General features: G+C 56.5%; 2 protein-coding genes and 1 long non-coding RNA gene across 11 annotated transcripts in view; 2 read left to right on the forward strand and 1 right to left on the reverse strand.

Moving 5' to 3' along the window:
- Positions 1-140: 140 nt before the first annotated feature.
- MTHFR (methylenetetrahydrofolate reductase) lies at positions 141-14,325 on the reverse strand. 8 transcript variants are annotated; one of them, XM_086715693.1, is made up of 12 exons: positions 14,161-14,325; positions 11,468-11,710; positions 10,082-10,320; positions 9,137-9,247; positions 5,763-5,956; positions 4,802-5,052; positions 4,387-4,521; positions 3,991-4,171; positions 3,558-3,740; positions 2,509-2,610; positions 1,488-1,607; positions 141-1,185 (listed from the first exon to the last, which is right to left on the reverse strand). In XM_086715693.1, the coding sequence occupies exons 2-12, from the start codon at positions 11,698-11,700 to the stop codon at positions 970-972; spliced, it is 1,965 nt and encodes a 654-aa protein (XP_086571819.1). In that variant the 5' UTR covers positions 11,701-11,710; positions 14,161-14,325; the 3' UTR covers positions 141-969. The 8 variants fall into 8 exon arrangements, with proteins under 8 accessions (XP_086571819.1, XP_086571816.1, XP_086571820.1 ...); XM_086715690.1 differs by having other exon boundaries at positions 11,468-11,713; XM_086715694.1 differs by lacking the exon at positions 14,161-14,325 and adding an exon at positions 13,682-14,100 and having other exon boundaries at positions 11,468-11,713.
- LOC147577779 (uncharacterized) lies at positions 11,688-13,331 on the forward strand. Its single transcript, XR_015254475.1, has 2 exons — positions 11,688-11,821; positions 13,104-13,331. It is a non-coding gene; the product is annotated as an uncharacterized LOC147577779 (long non-coding RNA).
- Positions 14,318-15,911, forward strand: part of CLCN6 (Cl-/H+ antiporter 6) — a 32,777-nt gene continuing 31,183 nt past the window's right edge. Inside the window, exons 1-2 of one of the 2 annotated variants that reach the window (XR_015254474.1) lie at positions 14,318-14,640; positions 15,424-15,483. Coding sequence is in view for 1 of the 2 variants with exons in the window: in XM_086715687.1 (XP_086571813.1) it covers positions 14,554-14,640; positions 15,424-15,483 (147 nt within the window). In the remaining variant the exon portion in view is untranslated. The remainder of the gene's footprint in view (positions 14,641-15,423; positions 15,484-15,911) is intronic. The other variant, XM_086715687.1, reaches the window with a different exon arrangement.

Below are 15,911 nucleotides of genomic sequence, written 5' to 3' on the forward strand. Positions count from 1 at the left end.
TGACTCCAGGGGAGCAGGGCCAGGCAGACAGCTTTGGGAATGGCGAGGGAGTGGGGGGGGGGGGGGAAGGGGGGGAGGAGGGAGCAGAGCAGCTGGCAGGAAAAGGTCCCATCTAAAAAAATAAGCCAGGAAGAAAGAAATCCTGCTCAGTGGAGCCTTATCTTTGCCCTTGACGGTAATAGGCAGGGTAGCGCTCCATGGCGGGGGTTGGGGGGAGGAAAGGCCGAGGGCTCCACCAAGTAGAAGGGTATAGATGCCTTCAACCTTTAAGAGACACTTTCCCTCTTGAGCCGCCAGAACATAGAAATGGCTCTTTCAAAAAGCAGCCTTGTGGAAAGGTGAAAGCCCGGCTGGCTCGCAGGCAGACGCTGGCAAGAAATGCCCACGCTATCACGTTTCAGGCCAAGGCCTGTCCGGAGGCCTGGGACGCGGCCAGACGGGCAGGTGGGCAGGGCAGTGGTCTGCTCCTCCCGCCCATGAGCACTTAAGTGCCCGGCGGCCAGCACCTCGGAGAGGAGGGTGCAGCGCCCTCGCTCTATGTCTCTTCTGCAGCACTGCCCGTGCCCGCTACCCAGGTTCGCTTTGCCATCCCCGTGGGTCCCAAGTGCAAGGTCACTGGCAGCCCCAGGCCGGCTCCCAGGGGCTGCCCTGGTTCGAGGCCTCCGTCGGCAACAACCATCCTCTCTCCTTCTCAGAGAAGATGCTGTTCCACCCCCCCACGGTCCTCTGCAGGAGGGGGGTGCTTCTCACCAAAGAGCACTAGGCTGAGCCACAAACGCCCCGTTCCGACGTGGGGCGGACTCAGGTCCAGCCGGAGCCGGCAAGCCTCACACCAAGTCTAGCTGCCATCACCGTGTGAGGAGTGGAGGCCAGAGATGAAGGAGAAGAGGGGTCCCCAGGAAAACCAGGACTGGGGAGGAGGAAGGCAGGACACGAGTGGCCTCAGGCCAAGAACATCAGGGCACGGGATCACAGGGTCTCTGTCTCCTGCTCTGGCCCGGGTCTCTTGAGAAGCTCAAACGTGTCTTCTACCACTTGCCACAGGCAGTTGTCCAGCGGAAACTCGTTATCCACCAGGTTGACCAGGAAGTAGTTGTCGTGGATGTACTGGATGATCATGCGGGACGGAGACTCCTCCTCGTACAGCTTGCCCCACTGCTCGATCCACAGGGCAAAGGCTTCATCCTGCACACACGGGCACGTGCGGACACACACACACACACACACACACACACACACACAGAGACACGGGCAAGGTTAACAGAGCCGCAGGTCAGGGCTCCACGCTCAGCGCCCCAAGGGCCTCCATGCTGCCCAACAGGACATTTCCCGGAACAGAAACGAGGCTCACTGCCAGGGTCACCTCCCATCCCCCAGCCCAGAAATCAACACGTCGAGGCAGAGTCCACCAGCCCTGGGCTGCCACTGCCACTGCCAGCCTAAGGTTTGCAAGGTGGGCAGGGCAGGCCCGCTCCCAGCATCCTTACCTTCCAGAACATGAAGCTGACAGGATCCACCACTGTAGGCTGGATGATTTCTCGCCCAGGGAAGATGCCCCAAGTGACTGCATTGGGCTGCAGCTCAGGGGCATTGGTGATGTTTTCACCCTGGTGGGGGGGTGGTGGGGGAGGAGGTCAGAACAGACCTGGGCACAGACACCTGCAGACCTTCCAGTGCCTGCGAACCCAGCTCACCCAACCCACCGGGAGTGCGCTCTGTTCCATCCCCTCCACCTGCCCCTCCCAGCTCTGCCACTCTGTGAGAGGCCACAGGCTGCTTCCTTCCTCCTCCCAGCCTCCAAGCTCCACTCCCCCCAAGTCCCATCCCCCACATCCGGTGGCTCCTGCCGGCTTACTCTGCAATCCGTCCCCTCGTGGCTGCCCAGCCGGGCCTGTCTTTGCCACCGGACTGCCACAGGGGCCTCTGACTCTAGTCTTCCTTGGCCCTACCATTCGCGCCACCGTCCGCCCTGACTTGCTGACGACAAAACACGGAGCCAAGCGACTGCTGCTGGGAAAGGCTCCTTCCTGTGTTTAGGGGAAAACCCAGCTTCCAAGCCGGACAGTCGATATTTAGCCTGACTCTGAACCCACTCAGCGGCGTCGCCACGGGCTGTGCAGACAATGCCTTCGCACACCCCCTGCCCTTTCCCCGCGATGTCCTTGCCCTTGTCCTCAAAGAGTCCAGCCAGCCACACGGGACCCCTCTAAGCCTTCCCTGACCTCCCAGGTCAGACGTCCCTCCCCTGGGTCCCAGCATCCCATACTGAACTTTATTGTTAAAAGTGCAGCTGCATTTGTAATTACCCACTGACTGGGCCCCCTCACTAGGCTGGGGGCGCTCTGAGCTGAGGGCAGGGGCCTGGCTCTGTGTACATGTATCCGTTTCCTCCGTGCCTGGCCAGGGCTCGGCGCTCGGCGCTCGCCGAGTGGAGGAGTAAGCGTGGTGCCTTCAGCCCTGGGTGTCTGGGCCTGCTGAGTGCTGTCGACACCCCGGAAGCCGGCCTACCTTCACATCCACGATGTGGTAATTAACCCGGAGCTCATACTTCTTCAGCACCTGCAGAAGCGCCCCCACCGTCTCACGGGAAGTAAAGAACTCCAAGTAGGCCTGCGGGAGAGGGGCGGGCACCGCCACATCAACCCCGGGCCTCGCACGACCCTGCTCCGTGGGCTGCTAAGCACACCACGTGCTCCGTGACACGGGGCGCTGGCCCTCTGGGCCGTCCCAGGGAGGCACCCACGCCCACGCGTGTGGCTGGACTTGAGGCACTGGGACTAGCGTGGCCGTGCGGATCGCATCATGAATCCAGGCAAGGGGGACAGGAGCAGGTATGTGAGGCGTTTCAGTCTGGACAGGTCTGAGGCACACCCGCCCCCCTCTCGCCACGAGGGAAGGTTCCACGGAGAAGCCATCTCAGAAAACGGACGGGAGGCCCAGTCTGACGAGCTGAGACGTGGGAGAGAGGCCTGACTCATCCCAGCATCCCCGCTCCCTTCACGGTAACACTGATGGCAAGGGCTTCTTGAACCCCAGCTGCCTGTCAGGGGTCGAGTGGGGGCACTATTGTCCCCATTTCTCACATGGGGAAACTAGGTTCAGAGACGTTGAGCAACTTGGCCGCACCGAAGGTGCAGCAGACCTGGTACTCAAATCCACGTCTCTGAAATTCCAGAGCCCACGGGCTTTAGTTTATAATGTAATTTTACCTCTAGCACCCCTTTCTAGAGAAAGGTGCCAACTCAGGAGACCAGTAACAGTTCCATTTCGTGAACGCTTCCCGCGTTCTTCCCACGTGCTAAGCATTTCCCATGCGTTGTCACGTTTCCGCCCCAGAACGTGACGGGATCTATCCCCATTTTGCAGAAGAGGCAGTTGAGGCTCAGAGCGGTCACGCGACCCGCCTGCCCAGGTCTGCCTGACATAGAGCATGAGCTCCTATCCGCTCTACCTCTCAGAATAAAGAGACCCCAGAGAGGAAGGCTTCTCTGTCCTCCTCTCTGGGGAACCCCTGGGTGCCGGCCGGGGTGGGGAAGCCCCATGTGTCCCTGCCACACCTTCTGGAAGACATAGCCCCCACTGGGGCCCCAGCCCACAATGGGGTCGGAGGATGGCTTCCCGTTGATGTTGGGCTGGGAGTTGATGGTGAGGATGCCCTGCCGGTTCACTCGAAGCAGCTCCTCCTTCATCAGGCTGGTCTCGGCCGCCAAGGGCTCGTCATTCCAGGGCAGGCAAGTCACCTGGGAGAGAGGGCGGGCCAGGCTGGGGCGGCATCACGCCCGGCAGCCCGGCTTCCTCCCTCTTGCGGGCTCCGCCGGTCACCAGGCACCCCAGGCGGGGACTTCCCAGCTCACCCTTCCCTTTGCTGAGGTGCTGTGTCCAGAGAGAGGTGAGGCTTAGGTAAACGGGGGGCGGCATGAGTCCCAGCCCCGAGGCCTGGCCCACAGGGAGACAGGGCAGGGGACCTAACAGGGCCCCCGCGGCCCTCACCTTATAGCCATTCTGGTTGGGCTCTCCCGAGAGGTAGCAGGCAAAGACTTCAAAGACGCTTTCTTCCCCGGTCAGCTCCTCCCCCCACATCTTCAGCAGCTCCTCCCTCGGGGACTTGCTCGTCAGGTAGAAGAGGTAGTAGTCCTTCAGCTCCCCGAAGGCTGGAGAGGAGGAATTGCCCCTGGCCAGGGAGGCACCCGGAGGGCAAGGCACACTCCTGACCCGGGGCTCCTGATGGAGGGACAGGCGCCCCCACCCACCCGGGGGCATTCTTGCGAATCCTGTCCCTGACTGCTCCCCAAAAAGCATGCAGAGAAGCAGGCAAACTCCCTTCAGCTCCCTCCCAAGAAACAGGACACACTCGCACTTGCTACGGGGTCCCCAGCAGGTGCTCACCAGCGGCCGTTGGGGAACTCATCCCACTCCTGGGTGCGGTAGATGTAACTCTTTGGTCTGGAGGCCCAGAAGATGGGACGCACGTCCTCCTCCCGGCGCTTGGGGTGGGCACTGACGGCCCAGGGCAGGGGACGCCTGGGGGAGAATGGAGACAGAACGAATGAGCAACTGGCCAGAGGACGCAAGAAAGAGGGGCGCACCACTGAGCCGGATGGAGACCTCTGCTCTCACTCTGTGCATGGACTTCGCCCTGAGGCGGAACCCTAAGTGTACCGCTAGCCAGGGGAGACCTCCCTCTGGACGGCTGTGGCGGCCAGCACCACTAGGGCATGCTCATTCTGTGATTACTGACTTCTCCGCCCACCCGACCTTCCTCTGTGGCTCCTAGGCCTGAATTCGGGGCCGCCGGCTTCACCTGGGGTCCTCAATCCACATGCCCAGGCGCTTCAGCACCTCTGTGGTGGCCATCTCGCGGTTGAGGGTGTAGAAGTGAAGGCCTGGCACCAAGCCACTGGTCAGAAGCTCCTGGCACAGGCTCACAGCCTGCTCGATGCCATAGTTGCGGATGGCAGCGTCATTGTCTTTGATTGGCTCGATCACGTCCTTGATCTGCTGCGGTACCTCCAGCTTGGACAGTTTCACAAGCTGCCGAAGGGAGTGGTAGCCCTGCCCGAGACACAGGGGACTCTGGGTGCCATCTCCCAGCCCGTCTCTTCCCCGAAATACTTACTGCCCTCCCCATCCCTGCCAGGCCTCCTGGCCAACTGTCGCGTGGCACAGAGGGACTCCGGGAGGTCAGACCAGACTGTACACGTGCCCTCGCCTTGTCCTGCTTCTTCCACTCCACAGAGCACACCGGCTGCCCACGGCATTCCTGCCCTTGGTCTGAGCCAGCCCTTCTGCCCCTAGTTGTCTTTACTGATAACATAGTGGGCATCAAGGCCAGTGGTTCCCAAGCCACACTGATCATCAGCACGGCCTGTAAAACTTAAGTAACGTGAAAGTTCCCAGGCCCTACCTCAGATCTATTAAATCAGAACCTCTAGGCATGGGATTTGGAAACCTACATTTTGAAAAAGCTTTTCAGATGATTCTGATGACAGCCAAGTTTGGAACACATTGACTTAACCAAGATTTATAATGGCAGTGATAATCCCCTTTAGTGACACTTGTCAGCAGGCCCCTCCAACAGCCCCTGTTGCTGTCTGGGAGGGTGGGAGACGAGGTAATCAAAATGGGGTGGCATTTTCCAAGGACTGGAGCATCTGTCGGAAGGGAAATCCAATGAGCATCAAAGCACTTTACCAGGAACTTGGCATTTCAATTTCACCCCAGGGCCCTGGCCTATGCTAGGACAGCCCTCCTGGGACCCTCACCTGGATAGGAAAGATTCCGGGGAGGATGGGGCAGGTAATGCCTATCTCGCTGCAAGCCTTAACAAAGTGGAAGAATGTGTCAGCCTCAAAGAAAAGCTGGGTGATGATGAAGTCGGCTCCTGCAGATACCTTCTCCTTCAAGTACTTCAGGTCGGCCTCAAAGCTCCCTGCGTCGGGGTGGCCTTTGGGGTAACCTGCCGATAGGGATGACAGTTGGGAGAGGCTGGCTCCCACCTGCTCAAGGTGAATGATGAAGAGACCAGAAAGCTGGGAACCCAGAGTTCTCTGCCTCGGGGGTTCTGGACTCATCCCCTGCAACACTGCAGCACGAACGGGCCGAAACAGTGGGTGGCTGGGCTCGCAGTGATGTGCCTCTCACTCTGGACATGACCCTCGGTGAGAGGCAGCCTATGGCCACCCGCCAAAGAATTGTGGGGGACAGCTCCCTGACCTGCCTCACGTCCCTTGCAACTAGCCAGACAAACCAGGCCTGCACTTTGTGGCCACAGAAAAGAGGAAGTACCACATTCAGCACGGGTCAGGCAGCATCTGGGGTCTGGGCAGTGAATTAATTGAACATCAAAATTATTCAGGGATCTAAGAGACTGAAAGTTCGAAACCATGCACACAGAGGGAAGCCTTGACTAAAGTGGAGATGTTCCACCTGAAGGAAAGAATGGACGGAATTCCGTAACTACCACCAAAAGCCCAATGGTCTGTCATATGGGGAGGAGGGATTCACCTGCATCAAGTTCCTTATCAGTCATAGTCTGTCGCTTCTGATGACAGAGCCAGGATCGGTCCCAGCGAGCAGCCCCACCAGGTAACAAGCTCCTGGAGGGTGAAGCACTGGGGCTGCCGGGGAGGCTGAGGATGGGATTCGGGAGGTGGGACCACATGTCACCTAGGCTCCTCCCTAACTCTGGAAACTGAATGCTTCCCTGAGCGGCCCTGCCTGCAAAGGATGACGGTAGGCCTTGATGAAGCTACAGCGGAGAGGGGCAGAGGGAGAGGGAGAGGAGGAGACAGAGACAGACAGAGACAGACAGAGAGAGGGAGACAGAGACAGAGAGAACCTCAAGCATGCTCAGCGCAGAGCATGACACGGGGCTCAATCCCACGACCCCTGGGATCATGACCTGAGCCAAAACCAAGAGTCGGATGCTCAACAGACAGAGCTACCCAGGTGCCCCCATTTGCAACTTTTTATTACAGAAGTTTGAAAACTTACTACTCCCAAGTAATGAAAACAGTATAATGAACTCCCAGATCTCTAACAGGGATCAAGCCAGAGGAAAGGAATACAAATATCATCGGGGACTGTCCAGTGAAAAGATGTCCACAGAAGAATGCCCTGCCCGTAGGTGCACAGCTTCTGGAAGCAGAATCTGGTTAGAAACTGCATGCATACTCCTGACTCTGGTCTTCTTATATTTTTATTAAAACAAATTTTTTTTTTTTTTTTGCTTCTCCTCTGTCTTCTTGATGATGAGCCCCAGGTATCACCAAAGTTAAATTATGTCCTGGTGAGGGGTGCTTGGGTGGCTTGGTCGGTTAAGTGTCCGACTCTTGATTTCGGCTCGGGTCGTGATCTTAAGGCTCCTGAGCTAGACCCTGGTGTCAGTCTCTGCACTGACAGTCTGGAGCCTGCTTGAGATTCTTTCTCTCTCTCCCTCTCTGCCCCTCCCCTGCTCATGCTCTCTCTCTCTCTCTCTCAAAAATAAATTAAAAAATTTTTAAAAATATATGTTAAATCTTAAAAAAAAAAAAAAAAAAAATGAAGCTATCGGGAGTGCTGGCTTCCTCAGCCTCAGCCCTGGGCAGGACCCTGAGCCAGGCTGCAGAGAGCAAGCCTGCTTTGCTGTGATAAAGGCAGTTTTGTTCTGAAGAAACTGCAAGTCAAAAAGGAAGATAAAAACTCTTGTTTCAAGGGGTGAAACATGGGAGGGACTGAGCACCACAATTTCACTTTCAATAACAAGCTGTTCTTCCAGCAGGAATTTCAAAAACAAGGAGATTTTCGCAGCTGAGACTAGAGCTATAAATCATCAGTATCAGCAAACACAGCACATACTTACATTTAGATTTTGCTCCATTTACTGTATTTTCTGTCACAGCCCCAATCTGCTGTTTTCCAACCCTAGGATCAGCCTTCTCGCCCACTTTATGACAGGCGAAGCACCAGACCCCTCGGCACCTGCAAGCTCACAGCTCAGCCAGTCTCCATGCACGTAATGCCTACTGCACATGTGCATGTTCCTCAATTAACTGACCCAAGGGTGGCCAGTGTGGGCAGCTAACACTTGAACAGGTGGCAATGCCCGCCATGTGCCTAACTCCTCATCAGGGCCTCCTACACTCACCTAAACACGCCTGTTGACTGTGAAAAGTGGATACATACATGGGGGCCTGGGACTAAACCCAAAGCCATAGGCAACAACTAGCTACCTTGAAGCCACGTGGCTTATTTTTTAAAAATCACGTCACTTTGACATGCTACTTCCAGAATGTGGCTATGTTTGTTTTAATACAAAAATGATATGATTTTCCCAAAAGTTTCAGAAAAGTTGTCACGCTAAATGATGTGTCAAAGCAATCCCTGGACTTCTTGTATCCCTGGCACATCTGCTTCACCATACCCAAGCCCTGGTTTGAGAAGCTGAGGCCCAATCCCAGTAAGCGGGGGTAAGAGGGAAGGCCACTTCCAGCAAGTGAACCTTGCCTCTTGGCTGTAGCCCACAGAACGGACGCTGAGCTGAGCCAGTGCTCTCTCCTGAGAATTCACAACCGATACTGAGACCTGTCGGTCAGTCCGGACTATTGGCTGGACGTGATCATGTACACTTAGCAGCTGGCAGCTGGTCAGTGTGTGTAAAAGCAGACCTATCCGATCTATCGGAAGCATGGAGCAAATGTGCGGTGGGAGGCAGAGAGGGGGTCGGGGTGGGGTGGGGGGGGACTCTGTGGCTCCAGACAGAATGAGGGAGGCCTTGGTTTCTGACTGCTTTCTGAGCTGGGGCCTAGTGAGGTCAGATGCCATTTCCTGACTGGGGTTCTGAGATTCCTTGCCCCCGCCCCCCCCCCCACCATCTTAATAAATATTCTTTTTGTTTAAGGAAGCAGAATAGGGCTAGGAAGCAAGGTAAGAGTGCAAAAAGGCAGAGGAGTAAAAATTCAAAGGGTGGGGCAAGACGATGAGAGCAAGGGCATTGTGTGATGCAGCCCTGAGCCTCCCTCACCTGGCACAGGCTCCGGCCCACGGCGCCCTGGGATATCGGGTCCTGAACTGAGTGCTGGTGGGCATTCTGTGTCCCCTGGGCGTGTCATTCCTTCCCTCCCCTGTCCCCAAGCACTGGGAAGGCCCAGCCACTCACCTGCCACACAGACGTCAAAGTAGTCTCCAAACTCGCTTCGGATGTGCCTCACCAAGTCTGCAGCATAGCTGAAGCCTCCTTCCTCCTCTTCCCACTGGTCACCCACGGGGTCTGCAGGGGTGGCAGAGGTCACAGTCACTGGGTGTCACCCACCCTCCAGACAGCCTTTTTGTTCCTTCTCCCCACCCCCCACCTGGGTTGTCAGCTCCTCAGAGGTAGAGCCTTGATTTCCTCCAGGGTGCGTGTCCCTTCCTCCCAGAGTGGCACTTGGCAAATGGTGGCCAGGAAGACCGTGGCCATCCTGCCAAACGCTTACCGAGCACCGACTCTGCGGGCAGTGCGCCCGCAGGGCTAACCAGGGGGCAGCTGCACCTCCTCAGTTAGCCTGGGGCGTCGGAGACCCCTTCCCTACCCAAATCTGGCTGTGTTCAGGCACCCTCACCCAACCCTACTGCTTACTCTCCCGCCCTCTTGGACCTCTTGCCTCCTGGAAGAATGTCTACTCAAGTGAGTTCTTGTGGAGGGCACGAGGCCACAGAATGCCACCCGTCCGGCTCCTCCTTCTCACACTTGGGTGGGACAACAGGTACTAGAGGCACCAGCGACGGTCTCACCCCTGGGATTAATGCCAGAACCACACTCTTTGATTGGGCCCAGGGCTGGGTACAGCCAGCGATCGATGAAGCTGTGTGCAGCCAGGGCAGAGGGTTATCAGGCGCTGGCTGCATTCCTGCCTGAACTGCGCCGGGGTCAGGAGGTCAAGAAGTGGCTCCATGTGTGTGGTACCCACAGTGCTCACTACCCACAGTGCCCATGGACACTACTGGCAGGGAGGGGACTGAGCGCGCTCAGTGTGGGACCCAGAGAAAAGTAAAGGACCGCTCCAGGGACAGAAGAGGCCTTCGAGGAAGTGAGATCCCAGATAGCAGAGTGCGGGCTCCACACCTCCCCTCAACGCCAAGATGTTCTTCAGGCCCAGCCGCTTGGCCTTGTGCAGATAGCCCGTGATCTGTTCCCGGCTCTGACAGCAGCAGGTCATGTGCAGGATGGTCTCCAGGCCACAGTAGTTCACGGCAGTGCTGGCGATCACCATGGAGGAGGTCTCCTTGTCTGAGCCGGGATCCCCAGCCGGGTGCCAGGTCACATCTATGAAGAGGGGGCCACCTGCCCCCATCCGATCAAACCTGTATGGAATTTCTTTCTGAAGAGGGGCTCCTGAGAGCACACTACCCTTCACCACCTTCCCTTGGGGCCCAGGGGTTAGGGAACCATCACACCCAAGTGGTAATCGGGCCACCTCCATTCATCTCCTGCTGGCTTTGCTGCTTATTAGCTGTGTGATCTCGGGAAAATTACTTGATCTGTCTGAGCCCCAGTTTCTTCACTGCAAAAACGTGTGAAGAACGGTACCTACTTCGTGATAACACTACGGAAGTACTACCATAGACAGTTCCACAGCTCTTAGAAAAGTGCTTGGTATACACCGAGCACTCAGGCAGTGTGAGCTTCGATGATGATGATGACTGTAGAGATAACTGATGAGCAACAGCAAAACCCTTTCGTGTGAGAGCAGTACATCAGCCTTTTCAAAGCGTTTGCACGCTCATTATCTCGGGTGAGCTAAGACACTTCGATGGTCAGAGGTTTGGGGAACTCTCAGAGTGGCAAACAGAGGCTCACTCTAGGAACAGGGAGAAAAGAGGGTCGGCAGACACAGGTTTCTTTCATGCTGCCTCCCGGCTGCGGTGCAGCGGCCAGCGGCCTTATGGAACAAGGCCACAGTTCCCGAAGAGCCACAGGTGTGCACGTGTGCACGAGCTGTAACAGGGTATTTAAACATCCTTGTGCCTTTAAACCTCAAAACCGTGAGAGCGACACATGGAAGATACAAATGGTAAAAAGCAGACACTTTCTTTCTTAAAAAAGGAACTGCAATTCATAACGTGCTAACGTAACTCATTTCGCGTTTCTAGATTTCAAGAGGCCTAAGTCAAATTCCTAACTTGTGGAAAATGTTCTCCAAGCCGCTGCTTTATGACTTCCTAAACTGTATTTGTGCACCAGCCCCAAGTTCCGCCAAAGAATGCGGTCTGAGAGAATGAACATTTTTAACCCGTTGCGTGCAGTGTGTGACTCTAAAAATTCCAAGTTGCTTGCAGGGACTTTTATTGACAGCCGAGAAGCTGCCGCTCAGATGATCTCCCCCGCTCTTTTCCACCCCCTCTGGTGGCCTTCTTCTGCCGGGTCAAAGTGTGGCCCTGCCCCCAGGCTGCTGGTTTCCCTCCCCCACCCCTCTCATTCGGCCCCTATTTCCTAAGGACATCAGCGCACCTCGAGATGAGATTGACGGCTCCCTGAGCGGTCCGAGGAGGGAAGAATTCTAGGGAGAACCACTTGTCACCAGATTCCATCCTCCGCCTCATCTTCTCCCTGAGTCTGTCGTGGCGCTCGGGGTCCAGCCCCGGCGTGGAACATCTCGAACTATCCTTGGAGCTCTCGCTGCCACTGCTGCTGCCCTCCGAGCGGGACATGGGGCCACCATCCCCTCTGGGTTCGTTCACCATGGCCGGGTTCCTGCTGCACAGGGTGGAGGGCAGGAGCGTCAGAGGGCAGGCAGCCAGGACCCAGAGTGGCAGGGTCAAGTGAGAGATGCTGCATTTCCACGCGGGAAGAAGGCTGGTGAGGGTAAGGGTGACGGTGCCCCCACCCAAGGGCTGCACACACCACAGCTATGACTGTCTACACTGCTTCACTCAAAGCTTTGCCCTCCACAGCTGCCTGGCTCTAAATAAACCAGCCCCCACCCGGCACAGAAACACGCTCTTTCAGCCCGTGGATCCTCGGTGACAGCTACCTGATGGAGGGTGGCACTGAGAACCTCCCGCTGCTGGCCTCCAAAGCCCACATTCGTAGGGAGGGGCAGCGGGGCCTGGCTAGGAGGACCTTGGGTGTTGGATGGTCCATCTCCGCCAGCTCAGACCCAGAGTGGGTGGGGACGAAACAGGAGGAACCTTCCCCCAGCCAGTGTGTTTGTCTGGGCGGAGGGAGGTGTGACAAGGGAAGAGCCCAGAGCTAGAGCTGGGGCCCTGCGCAAGGGGGCGGGGGCAAGGCTTCTAGGCGAGAGAGAAAGGGCTGGGGCTCTAGCAGCAGAAGCTGGAAGGAAGGGGATGTTGACTGGAGGCTGCAGGGGTTGGTGGATATGAGACCAACAGACGTTCAGGGTCACTGGATCACTCTCCCAAGAAGGCAGAGCTCAGCCTGGCCCTGCCTGGAATATCTCCTGTTACTTGGAACGGTTTGTGTGCTTGCAGGATGCAAGGGTGCGGGCATGACAAGGCAGCCAGATTTCTCCTGAGATCACGCTTCTCCAAAAAAAGACGCGTCATGGCTTAGAACTTGACATTGAGTAGGTTCCACAACGAAACAGACCCAAATTCAGTAAGGGCATGAATTTATGTTCAACTCAGAAGAAAAGCTGTCCCGTCTGTGCCTGCCTTCCAGACTGTCCTCCTTACACACACCACTGAAGTCAGTTAAAGTAATTATAGTGACTGCACGGCAACCACATAGGAAGCCCTGGACCTTGGCAACCACAGGCAGGCCAGCAGAGGGCATGGCGTCATCGGCCGGTTTGGTGGGGAAAATAAGACAAATTCTTAAAAACAAAACAGAACGCTACTCTTGCACAGCAATGTGCAAACACACACTTTTTAGCGAAAATCCAATGTGTGGTGACTTGGGGTCATCAGAGGAACAACCAGGCCAAGTTCATCCCTTTCAGGGATCATCCACTGCCAAGCCAGTGTTCTTAACTATTTGGGGGCTCTAGACTCCTGAGAAATTGATGAAATCCACTGCTCCTCTCCCCCGAAACACACACAAGTGCACATAACACAAGTTTGCACGTCCAAAGTCAAGGAGTCAGGACCAGAGTAAAAACACTCATACCGATGATTTTTCTCCCTAGGGATGCCCATTTTGATCCTAAAACTCGAGGTTCTCGGCAGGAATGGCCAACGTGAGTGAAGAAGGGAAGAATGTCAAGATGGGCCTAGCTGGCCTTCCTCCTGAACTCAAGAGAGTGGCTCATTAACTGTCTGCTGGAACAAAACCAGGAGAGGGGGCAGGAAGCAGAACCACCCACGAATTACCCGCTCTTTCATTTCTTTAATAAAGACTTGCAGCATTCCTAGAACGTGCCAGGCATGTGCCTTCTTTCAACCTTCTACCTCCCAGCACTACTTACCCATTTTAAGCTGGACTCCCATAGCACCCAACACAGGGCTGTAATTGTGGCTTCACGGTTTTGTCTCCTCTCCTACCCCCGCCCCCCACCCCAGTGCCCTGAGACGAGAGCCCAATATCCTGCCTATGGCATCCCCACGATGATAAAAGCCAGCACTCAGCGCCAACAGGTCAGGCGCCGTCACTCTCTTCTCAAAATAACCCTCTGCCATTTACTGGCCACTCGCTTAATCTGTGCCAAGCACTGCGCAGTGCGCGAATGCAAAACCCATCGCTCCCAGAAGGGCCAGGGGTGGACACCCGTGCGCAGCCCGACGCAGTGGGCACCGCAGACGGCAGTGCCAGCGGCCCACAGGTGCTCAGCTGGGAGGCAGGTTTAAAAGGCTGGAGCCGGAAAAACGCCACCGGCACCCGGGTGGCTTCCAAAACCGCGCATCGAGTCACCGGGTCACTGGGTCATGGTCGGGGCGGGGACGCGGACCCAGACCCGGTCCCGAGGGTCTGGGTCACCACCCCCCGTCTCAGGGCCGCCTCTTCCCCGGGGTCCCTCCGTCCAGGTCGGAGACTGCAAGGGAGTCTTCGTTTCAGGGTTGGAAGTCACTGAGGTTCGCAGCCATTGGAAGTGACAGAGGTCCCCCGGGGGGCGTGCGCCGAAGAGCTGGAGCCCACCGCCTCGAGGGCCGGGCCGGGCGGGCCTCCCTCGCTCCCCGCCCCTCGGTGGGTGGTCCCCACTTCCCGGATATCCCTCCCTGGCGACCCCACGCCTCGCTTCCACTCACCCTCCCTTGGCGGGTGACTCAGAGCCCTCGCACCCGCCGCAGCTGCGTGACCACTGGGTGAGCGCCGGAGGACGGGCGGGGCGCGCGGGGGGCGGGGCGCGGCGCAGGTGTCAGGTTGCAGTGCAGAGGGAGGCGGGACGAGAGGGCGGAAAACATCCGTGCGGGAGACCGGAAGCTCCATCCCCAATATGGCCGCGCCCAGAGGTCTCTTTGGAAGTGGTCCCTCCACCGTCATGTGACGCGGGCCCTCGCCCCACCCGTCTGCAGCCACTCCCTGTCTCGGTCCCAAGCTCGAGAGGGCCACGTGACACTGTCGGGGCCAGTCACGTGAGGCGCGGATTCTGGGTGGGAGGGGGTCGGTGGAGGGTTCCGGAGTGGCAGTGAAGGAGGGAGATGGCGGGGTGCAGGGGGTCCCTGTGCTGCTGCTGCAGGTGGTGCTGCTGCTGCGGTGAGCGTGAGACCCGCACCCCCGAGGAGCTGGTAAGGAGCAGGCGGAGCCCGCCTGGGGAGGGGGCGGTTGCCAAGGGATGGCGAGAGGCGTTGCCGGGGGGTGGGGCCGAGCCGCGCTGGGGCCTCAGGTGGCAGCGGGTGGGGTCTGGGGACTGCATCCTAAGCTCTCGAAGCATCGCCGGGCTTCACGTGCCCAAGTCTGGGGTCTTTTCTCATAACCCCTCCCTGGAATCTGAGGGAATATCCAGGCCCGCTCCAGTTAATCCCCTCCGTGTTTTCTTTTATTTCCATGTGAAAAGAGTTTTGAATGAAACCAGCGTTTTCAGAATGAGCCCCTTCCCTGGACTTTGTGCTTATCATGCAGCTGGCTTAGTTTCCCCAGCCCTTTCTCACCGTATCCCTCACCTTTTCTGGGTCATTGATAATCCAGCTTCCCTCTGCAAAGCACCCTGGGAAGACTTGAGTTGCTGTGTCCCAGAGTTGACAGGTCTCTTCTGTTTTCAGATTCACCACATTGTCAGATGGAACCTGATTTTTCCCCCCTTTAGCTGGCAATGGACATCTTTGAGGTGTCCTGAAATCGTTATTTGAAGAACACATCAGTAGAAACAAAGAGCTCAGCTGGATGACCGTAGATTGCCACCCACAACACCCCCTATCCCAAAAGTGGTGTTTTTTTTCTTGAGGTCTTGTTCCCATTTGATAATAGTTCGAGACGATGTGGAAATTAGCGACAAATTTCCATAAATACTTCTGTCTCTTTTTACTTTTAACCGTTAAAAGAGTCTTGCTTTTATGGATCTGTTTTTCTAGACCATCCTTGGAGAAACACAGGAGGAGGAGGATGAGATCCTTCCAAGGAAAGACTATGAGGTGAGATTCTTAGATGCTGTCTTGGGTAACAAAAGCAGTGAGTGACCTGGTCACTTCCGACCGAAACATTAGGATTTCAGTGAGAGATGCTCTTTGTCTCTCCCAGGGAGTGAATGGGTAAGAAGAGGTCATGTGTCTCTCTCTCGAGAAACGAGCTGTTTAACAAGCCCTTTTCTCACCATGACCCCAAAACAGGGTCTGGGTATGTCTCCGTGCATTCACAGGTCTATGGTACCTTAACCTGGATAGAATATGTTTGCTGTTAAACTATTTGCTCTTATAGCTAGAGACCCAGAGTCAAAGCCACTGATAGTGGGTGTTCATGACAGGTGTGGGACAGGAGTGTGTACTTCTGTTCTGAGAGAACTTCGTTTTCAGATAGATGATTGTTTCCTGCCCAAGGAACTTTTTTCTGAAGTGCTCTTAAT

Source organism: Puma concolor, chromosome C1, assembly GCF_028749965.1.
Source record: "Puma concolor isolate L17-30 chromosome C1, mPumCon1.1.hap2, whole genome shotgun sequence".
Lineage (NCBI taxonomy): Eukaryota > Metazoa > Chordata > Mammalia > Carnivora > Felidae > Puma > Puma concolor.

Bases quoted from the DNA above. Each gene is read 5' to 3' on its own strand.
- MTHFR (XM_086715688.1), bottom strand. From the start codon at position 12,100: ATGGACCATCCAACACCCAAGGTCCTCCTAGCCAGGCCCCGCTGCCCC. The intron at 4,172-4,386 runs GTGAGCACCTGC...CTCCCTGGCCAG, and splicing joins GAGTTCCCCAACGGCCGCTG to GGGCAATTCCTCCTCTCCAG. The intron at 1,186-1,487 runs GTAAGGATGCTG...CCGTGTGTGCAG, and splicing joins TCAGCTTCATGTTCTGGAAG to GATGAAGCCTTTGCCCTGTG.